This window comes from Chenopodium quinoa, unplaced genomic scaffold, assembly GCF_001683475.1.
Source record: "Chenopodium quinoa cultivar QQ74 unplaced genomic scaffold, ASM168347v1, whole genome shotgun sequence".
In the NCBI taxonomy this organism is placed as follows: Eukaryota; Viridiplantae; Streptophyta; class Magnoliopsida; order Caryophyllales; family Amaranthaceae; genus Chenopodium; species Chenopodium quinoa.
In genome coordinates, this window is record NW_018742810.1 from 2,294,500 (window position 1) to 2,304,319 (window position 9,820).

At 33.6% G+C, this 9,820-nt stretch overlaps 1 protein-coding gene across 1 annotated transcript; it reads left to right on the top strand.

The window, feature by feature from the left end:
• Positions 1–546: 546 nt before the first annotated feature.
• Positions 547–3,239, top strand: LOC110725331 (auxin transporter-like protein 3). The gene is made up of 8 exons (XM_021904823.1): positions 547–927; positions 1,021–1,206; positions 1,303–1,415; positions 1,568–1,751; positions 1,858–1,955; positions 2,164–2,371; positions 2,475–2,732; positions 2,832–3,239. Exons 1-8 carry the CDS (start codon positions 766–768, stop codon positions 3,030–3,032), a joined length of 1,410 nt encoding a protein of 469 aa, XP_021760515.1. The 5' UTR covers positions 547–765; the 3' UTR covers positions 3,033–3,239.
• Positions 3,240–9,820: the final 6,581 nt, after the last annotated feature.

Here is a 9,820-nt window from a genome sequence, read left to right on the forward strand (position 1 = left end):
AGGTTTGAATATAATTAGTTATAGAAGTAAATGTAATATGAAGTTGAATAGTGATTTAAATTAAAATAAAAAGAGTACATGGGGATTGATAGCTTAAAGCGGCGTGATAGTGAGACATCCCGCTCGTGGGGTTGCATGCGAGAGTGACCCAAACAGAAAGCCTGAATAAGAGGAAAAGGAAATAAAAAAGAAAAAGAAAAAAAATAAATAAAAAAAAAAGATGTTGGTTGGATGGCCGCGGCTAGCTAGCAAGAGAGTGTGTGTGTGGGAGATGGGGACAAAACTATATCACCTACCAATCAAATGAGAGCGATGATCCCATACATTCATACATATATATATACATGGCAAACAAACACCTTTTTTAATAATAATAATAATAATAATAATAATAATAATAATAATAATAATAATAATAATAATAATAATAATAATAATAATAATAATAATAATAATAGAGGACGGTTGAAGTGAGCAAAGCAATTAAGCGAGCTAATCATTGCTCCCCTCTAATAAGAGTCCTTTTAAGAAGCTGCTCCTTTCGCATTCATTTCTAAGCTAGAATGACTACTTAAGTCATCAAGTCCTCCTACTCCTTCCTACCTTAGCTTACTATATTATTTATTTATTAACAAATATACAAGCTAAGTGCTCAATTTCATTTGTGTGATCACATCGATCGTTAACGTAACTAAACTTACTTATTAACTCTATATATTTTGATACCAGTATATATATAAAGAAACTTATACTAGCTAGGATCGGATGGCTTCTGAGAAGGTGGAGACGGTGGTAGCTGGGAACTATGTCGAAATGGAGAGAGAACAAGGCCCGGAAGAGTCTTGTTCCGTCAAGACCAAGCTTTCCAACTTTTTATGGCATGGTGGCTCTGTTTATGATGCATGGTTTAGCTGTTCTTCCAACCAGGTACCTATTTTATTACTTGTGATATTAATCCCATCAAATAGCCACTATATATAATGTATACTCGTACTAATTAATACTACTATACCACTGCAGGTTGCACAAGTACTACTAACACTACCATACTCATTCTCACAACTCGGGATGTTATCTGGAATACTTTTCCAACTCTTCTACGGCTTCATGGGTAGCTGGACTGCTTACCTTATCAGTTTACTCTACGTCGAGTACAGAACCAGAAAAGAGAGAGAAAAAGTTGATTTTAGGAACCATGTTATTCAGGTTACTTTTTTTTTTTATACTTTTATGACACAGAGGTTTACTTTTGATCAATTCTCTTTTTGCTACCTAATTTTACATTATATCGAATGACTGCAGTGGTTTGAAGTGCTTGATGGATTACTTGGGAAACATTGGAGAAATATTGGCCTATTCTTCAATTGCACTTTCCTTTTATTTGGATCTGTCATTCAACTAATTGCTTGTGCTAGGTGAGTCTGCTTCTTGCTTTACTTTATTTACTGAATTTGATAAAAGTGAAACAATGTTAAACTACTACTACGAGTAATAATAATCCATTTATATGATCATTGATAATATTATGATAATATGTTGTTATGATTTAAATAAAAAAAATGTGCAGCAATATATACTACATAAATGATAGCCTGGACAAGAGAACATGGACATATATATTTGGTGCCTGCTGTGCGACGACAGTGTTCATACCATCATTCCACAATTACAGAATATGGTCATTTCTAGGCCTTATCATGACTACCTATACAGCCTGGTATCTCACCATTGCGTCTCTCCTCCATGGCCAGGTATTTATATTCTCAAATTTCTTTATTTTACACCTACAGCTTGAGGTTACATGCAATTGATTTGGCTGATCCGAATTTTATTATGTTCTGTTTTTGATAATCTAAGGTAGACGGAGTAAAGCACTCTGGCCCCGCCAAGTTGGTTCTCTACTTCACGGGTGCTACCAACATTCTCTACACTTTTGGTGGCCATGCGGTCACTGTGTAAGATTATATGATTATCTTTGATCATTTTTTATCGCTGCCAATTAATTGTTTTATAATTTAGCAATCAACTTGGTTAAGATAGGAAGATGTTTGATTAATATGTAAATATTAATTATTAAACTACATTCATTCAGAAAAAAAAAAAAAAAGAACGTGTGGCATTACTAATTCAAATTATATATGCTATGATTACTGATGAATGCAGAGAAATAATGCATGCGATGTGGAAGCCACAAAAGTTCAAGTTGATATATTTGTTGGCAACATTGTATGTGTTAACTCTGACCCTGCCATCAGCAAGTGCAGTGTATTGGGCATTCGGAGACATGCTACTTGATCATTCCAATGCCTTCTCTTTACTTCCTAGGACTGGTTTTAGGGACACTGCTATTGTCCTCATGTTAATACATCAGGTTTGATCACATCAGATCAGTAATACTATATGTTGAATTAGCTTTGGCATAACAACATGCAATTAAATAATTGAGATTTGGTATATACATGCATGTTGTGCAGTTCATAACATTCGGATTCGCTTGCACTCCTCTATATTTCGTGTGGGAGAAATTCTTAGGCGTGCATGAAACAAAGAGCATTATGAAGCGGTCATTGGTGAGGCTTCCGGTGGTGATCCCAATATGGTTTTTAGCCATTGTTTTCCCTTTCTTCGGACCCATAAATTCAACAGTTGGATCACTACTGGTTAGTTTCACTGTATATATAATTCCGGCCATGGCTCATATGATTACTTTTGCACCAGCAGCCGCTCGTGAGGTAAATCATTATATACTGAATAACAGTAGTTTATAATAATATGATCCAAGTATTAGTTAATTAATAAGTAAAATGGTGTTGGCTGTGAATATTGAACAGAACGCAGTGGAGAGACCGCCATCATTCCTAGGAGGGTGGGCAGGAATGTACAGCATCAACATATTCGTAGTGGTGTGGGTGTTTGTGGTAGGGTTTGGGCTTGGTGGGTGGGCCAGCATGATGAATTTCATACAGCAAGTTAACACATTTGGCCTTTTTGCCAAGTGCTATCAATGCCCTCCTCATAAGCCCAAGCTTTGAACTGCTTTTTTCTTTTTCTTTTTTTAATTTTTTTTTTCTAGGGAGCTACGCAAAACCTGTTGATCATTATATACTCCGTACGTAATACATAGAGCGTGTAAAGTTTGGCTTTTTTTTTCTTTTTTTTCCTTTTTGTATTTCCGTGAGTTCATTGATAAGATATGTAAACTTGGTTTTTCATGGAATTTTGTACTTCATACATTAACACTTTTTGAGTTTTTGGCATGGATAGATCTGGTGTGTTTTGTGAACGTGGACCAATCATATTTTTAAGCAATTGTATACATAAATACTTATATATAGAGAAAACATCATATGCACATCCCAAAAAAAATACAAAGAGGATCCCCCCAATATTTTTATTTGAACCAACCAATCATATTTTATTATCTATTTTTTCCGTTCATTTTTTTATCATTTTACGGTCTCCAATATACTCGTTTTACAACAATGAATATCAATCTCTAATTGTGCATGAGTGCATCAGAAAAAATTATGAATGTTTATATTTTGCAAATATACATTAAGATAAAGCTAGTAAAGTATCATATGCATGATTATTTTCTCTTGTATATTAATGAGATTTATGATAATAATGATGAAATATTAAACTTTAACTTTGATAAGACCTTTAAAGTTTAAAGTGGAAAGGTGCAACTATTAGTAAACTGATCGAAGAAAGTATATATAAACTATGTATGTTAAAACTAAGGTATGTAATAAGAAGATCATGAAGAACGTATTTATTAAAAATGCATATATTAAAAATAAAAAATATGAATAAGTTAAGAGCATGCATGCGGTCAGTGGCGGACTTGGGCTTAGACCTGGTGGGTCAAGTGACTCACCAGGCCCAAAAAAAAATTTTAAGTTAATTTTTTAAAAAAAAAAAAAAAAAAAAAAAAAAAAAATCAGTTTTCCCAAATTCACGAATTCAGTATTTCAGTTCATGGCCTTCAATCCTTCATGCCCTAGCCAATTCGCCTCTTCCCTAATTCCCTTCAAGGCTTCAATCCTTCGCCATCATCAATCACCTATTCACCTCCATAATCGCCTCCTCCAGTCCTCCTCTTCGCAGTTCGCAACTCGCAACTTCGCAAGTAAGCATCTTCCTCACTCCTCAGTTAGTCAGTTCCTCTTCGCAGACTCGCAGTTCGTGCCTTCGACCCTTCGTCTTCCTCTTCGCATAAATTCAGGTGAGGTTAGTCTTCCTCTTCGTCTTCCTCAGTTAGTCTTCATCTAAATTTGTTTAATTGTTGATAACTTGATAACTTGATTGTCTTGATAATTGCTTGATTGCTTCGCTAATCGCTAGACGCCCAGTGGCCCTAGACGCTGCCTAGACGCCTACTGAGTACTGATTATTGTTAATTGTTAATTTTGTTATATATTGTTGTGATTTTGTGAATTGTTCAATGAAATTCTGAATGGTGAATTTGTGAAATGTTTGACACTTTAGTTCCTCTTCGTCTTCCTCAGTTCCTCTTCGCATAAATTAATTAATTAACTTAGTCTTCATCTAAATTTGTTTAATTGTTGATAATTGATATTACTTGTTAGTTATGAATTAGTAATACTAAATTTGATTCTTTGAACCCTAAATCCCTAATTGTTCAATAATCAACTCAATTGTTCAATAATCAACTCAATTTCAATAATCCCTAATTGTTGTGATTTTGTGAATTGTTCAATGAAATTCTGAATGGTGAATTTGTGAAATGTTTGACAATTGACACTTTACATACTTGTTCAAGCTGTGATGCTGTGATGCTGGCCTGCTGCCCTGTGAGCTTGTGATTTCAAGCTGTGAAATGGTGAATTTGTTAATTGTTCAAGCTGTGATACTGCCTGCTGGCCTGCTGCTCGCCTAGTCGGCAGTCGCCTGCTGCCCTGCTCCACTGCTCGAGAGTCGAGAGCGTGCTCTGCGCTCACCGCTCTTCGCTTCGTCGCTTCTTCTAAAGTCTAATCTCCTATTCTCATTTTGCTAGTAAGTTGATTTCTAATTTTTAGTTTAAAATTCTAATCTTCAATTTAATCAAGTCTAATTAGTTAATTCTATTAAACTTTGGTTGATTTGTTAGTTGTTCACTTCAAGTCTTCAATCACTTGTTTGTTTGGTAAACTTTGAACCTTTTGTTAATGAGTAATGACCTTAATGTAATAATGTTGTTGGGTTTTAGATGAAGTTTGAACCTTTTTGACCATGTGAATATGTGATTATGTGAATTGTGGTTTGTTTGGTAAAATGATCTTTGTAAATAATTTTTCTGGGGAATTTTGCTTGCTTTAGTTGATTATTTATTCAAATTTCAGAATGAAGAGAAAACGCACTCCAAATGAACTGCAAAACATTACTAGCTTCTTTGCTAAAAAGAATCCTACTTCAACTTCTCTTCCACATCCCACACAAAATGAACAAACTATATCTCCACCTCAACAGAGTGAACAAACTATATGTCCACCTCAAGAAAGTGAACAACATTCATCTCCATCTAATTATTCCACTCAAAATTCCCCTCAAAATGAACAAGGCCAATGTTCTCCTAATGCCCCAATCTTTGGTGAAAGATTAAGTGAACATGAATTTGCTAATCTTCCACAAGATCCAGGAAAGAGGATACTTGATTATCGATTGTGAACATGAATTTGCTAATCTTCCACATACATTTGGTTGTATTTTGTACTGTTTTGAATATTTGGATGTATTTTTTAGTACTATTATTTGGTTGTTCGGTAAATTTTTTTTCTTAGATACTTGATTATCGATTGTGACTCACCAGTCGGAAATTCCTGGGTCCGCCACTGCATGCGGTTGTTCTTATACATAGAGGATAGAGCGGTGATATTGAAACTTATACTTTGGATCTACCAGTTAGTTTATGCTTTATCAAACATCGAGAACATATATAACTCCTTAATAACCCACGACAAAAATCGTATTTAAAGAATATTTAGCATCAGTATAATAAGTTATCCTGGATTGTATGTACTAATTAATTTCAAACAGTTTAGCTTAGGGTGTGAAAAATATTATAGTTAAGAGTACAGAAAATGATGCACAAAGTTGTCGAAATATTGCATGATTCAGAAAGGCGTAACAATCAAGGTAAAGAAAGTCGGATAGAAATTGCGAGCCAAAGCAGGCATGTAACATGCAATGTCTGTGATTAAAAAAAAAAAAAAAAAAAAAAAAAAAAAAAAAAAAAAAAAAAAGAATTGAAGAAGAAAAAACTAACGCAAAAATCCAAGTGATTTTACCTAAACTTTATGGCCTATATATACAGTGCAGACATACGGTTATGGTGGTCCTTTGATTTAGTTACATACCTTATCACTTGCCCTCCTCCTCCTTGTCTATTCCTGCTTTGTGTTTTTATCTCCTGGATTTTGCTCTAACGACAAACTATATTTTACACTAACTAACTTCATTCAAATGAGTTTTCCATCTTTCTTTATTTTCTACACTAAGATTATTTACTTTTTAGAACTTAAAATTACAAGTATTTTCAAGATGATTTTATGATAGTCATCCTTGCTTTTAAAATGACTACTATTATACCGTACTAATTTTTTATTGACTTATTTTAAAAAAAATGTCAAATTTATTTATAAATCATTCCAAATAGTAAACAAGCTTATAAATTGCATGTTGTAATACTAGTTGATGATGATTAAACTGACCTAAGGAGATGATATTGTGGAAAAGCAACACATTGTCACATGGAGGTATATAGTTAATTTTTGCCTTGTTTCAAATAAATACAAAGTATGGAGTACTTGTTAATTACTTAATATCTACTCATTTGACAGTCTTTAAACAATTTTTTTAGTTATAAGTAAGATTTCATCTCACATACAGTTAAAATGGTCATATATGAAGTAAACCATCAGTTTAAAATGGTCATATATAATGGTCATATATGAGGATGAGTTGATGACTAAACTAATGGGTGATTGCGAAAGAAGGAAATGGAGCTTTAACGACTTAATTAGGACAACACGTACAATGACTTTAAAAGAGGCGAGAAAAGGCCATTTTATCCACCCTTGCTTATGGCTAGTAATCTCCAATCCCATAGATATCGATCTTACTATCCTATCATTATATTTTTTTTCAATCAAGATGAGATGACACTTTAAATTTATAGATCCATGCCAGAAAAAACATGTGAAAGAAATCAAAGGAAATCTGTATAAAAAGAAGGCAACCCCATCAGGATAAAGGAAACGGATATAAAGCAAACTATATTAGGTTCGTTTGACATATAATTATTGATACTTAAATGTCAACATTCTATCAATTTCATCTAAACTCAGCGGAAAGGAAACTTTTTACTAAGTCTTTTATTTTACAAGTAAGGGGTACTAATTTTCTTAAGCGGAAAATTAAATTATACCGAGTAACAAGTATATTTCATCAGTTCATCATTCATCAGCTTTTCTTTACTCAGTAACATACCGCTTTGAGATGTATTTTAAGAAAAATAGTAGATTAGATACACGAATAAATTAATCCTTTCGTTTTACCTTTTCTAAGTATTAAAAAAATAGAGTAAGTATATACAGAGTATTCTACTAGCGGCCTATTTGATAAGTGATCATAAATAATGGTAAGGGAAATGAATTTGTATGTAAATTTGTAAAAAGAATCAAGATTAATTCGCATAGTAATGTTAACTCACCTCAAGTTAACCATAATTTCTTTAAAAAATTTCATTCCCACCTAATACCTCCTTTCAAATGGTTATTAATGGTAATGAAAAAACATAAAGAAAACACATCCTTGAAGATGAAGTCGCATAACCGTGGGGATTACAATGATAATTTTCTATCCAATTTACATTTAAAATTTATTCGCATTACCACCGATTATTACCGGTTACCTTTGTATATATGATCTAGAAATAAGCTTGAATTTAACCATACTATCACCGTTGACATATCATTACGAATATTTTTCTAAGCTAAATTGTGAATGTTACACCTTCCTTCCATAAACAAGTGAAGTGTCATTGTCAACGGAAAAAAGAGCTTAGCTTTATTTAATTTGTGACAGGGCAAACCACTTTCAAGTGTTCGAATATCATATGTCTTCATCTGATGGTAATGCATTAAGCTTTGATGCTTTTTACTGATTGTCACATACTCACATTCCATGTCCATTAAGTTCATTTTTTAGCACCCAAAAAACAAAACAAGCTTATACGATATATATTTGAAAAAATATATATATATTTAGCACAAATTGGGTAGTTTGATAACAAATGTACAATGCAATTAATTGTAACTTGGATTAGTTGGATATGAACATATGTGCAAGAAAATTTATTTATCAAGTGGTAAAAATGTAAATAAATCAACAATTTTTTTTACTATTTCTGTTTCATATTTTTTGCAATTTTGGAATATTTTATACCTCATAAATAATACCCCAAAGTTGCAAAAAATATGAAACGGAAGTAGTATTAAAATAGCAACTTTTTAGTGCTGGAGGCCACATCATGTGGCAGGGGTTACCCGAGTTATATTGTTAGGGGTTACCCGAGTTATTCAGTCAGGGGTTACTCGAGTTACTCAGTCAGGGGGTTACTTGAGGGATTCGGATAGGAGTTACTCGAGGGGTTCACTCGCTCAAGGGTTACTTGAGGGGTTACTCGGTCAGGGGTTACTCAAGTTACTCGGTCAAGGGTAACTTGAGTTACTCGGTTTGGGGTTATTCGAGGGATTACTCAATCATAGATTACTCGAGTTGGTTGGTTAGGGTTACTCGAGTTACTCGGTTAGGAGTTATTTAAGGAGTTCGGTTAGGGGTTACTCGAGTAGTTAGGTCAAGGGTTACTTAAGGAGTTTGGTCAGGGGTTACTTGAGGATTCAGTTAGGGGTTACTTGAGGGGTTATCCAGTCAGGGGTTATTTGAGAGGTTACTCGGTTATGGATTACTCGAGGGTTTCGGTCATGGATTACTCGAGGGGTTACTCGGTCAGGGGTTACTCGGTCAAGAGTAACTTAAGTAACCCCTGACCGAGTAACTTAAGTAACCTCTAACCAAATAACTTGAGTAACCTCGGCAACTCGAGTAACCCTTGACCGAGAAACTCAGTGAGAAACTCCTGAATAACCCCGGCAACTCGACTTAACCCTGACCGAGAAACTCGAGTAACCCCTGTCGCACGGTACAGCAGGCCGCATACAAAAAATTGTGGTATTAAAAATAGACCCTATATATTATTGATTAATTACGAAAATATCATGATGACTAGGCAAATTTGCTAATTTTTTTACGATTTTGGCATTTGATGAATAAATTTTGTTTATAATTGTGATAAAATGAGGCTTCCTTATTAATTAAGACTGAGAAAGTCCTTGTATATGTTAGTTACTCCCTAATATATAACTTATGGAAAATAAATAAAAGGAGCTAATGGTTTCAACCGCAACATAACAAATCAGGATAACCGCAAAACAACCCAAACTGAATTGTTGCTACTAGTAGAGTAGTAGTCAGAACTCAGTAGTAGAGTAGGTTGTACAAGAACGGATACTGACATGGATATGGGTACGAAATGGATATGGGCAAACGTTTATCTCAAAATAAGGGACACGGGTACGGGATGTTAAAATTCATATTATATATTAAAATAAATAAATAAATAAATAAATAAATAAATAAATAAATAAATAAATAATAAAAATTTGACCATATATTTGTCATTCAGTCCTCGCATTAGATCATACTGTATCATATTAACAATGAGCTATATATGAAGGTACCTAAATTATTTGATAAT

Excerpts from the sequence above, each read along its gene's own strand:
- LOC110725331 (XM_021904823.1), top strand. The coding sequence starts at position 766 with ATGGCTTCTGAGAAGGTGGAGACGGTGGTAGCTGGGAACTATGTCGAA. Across the intron at positions 2,372-2,474 it reads TCCTCATGTTAATACATCAG|TTCATAACATTCGGATTCGC; the intron begins GTTTGATCACAT and ends CATGTTGTGCAG. Across the intron at positions 2,733-2,831 it reads CACCAGCAGCCGCTCGTGAG|AACGCAGTGGAGAGACCGCC; the intron begins GTAAATCATTAT and ends AATATTGAACAG.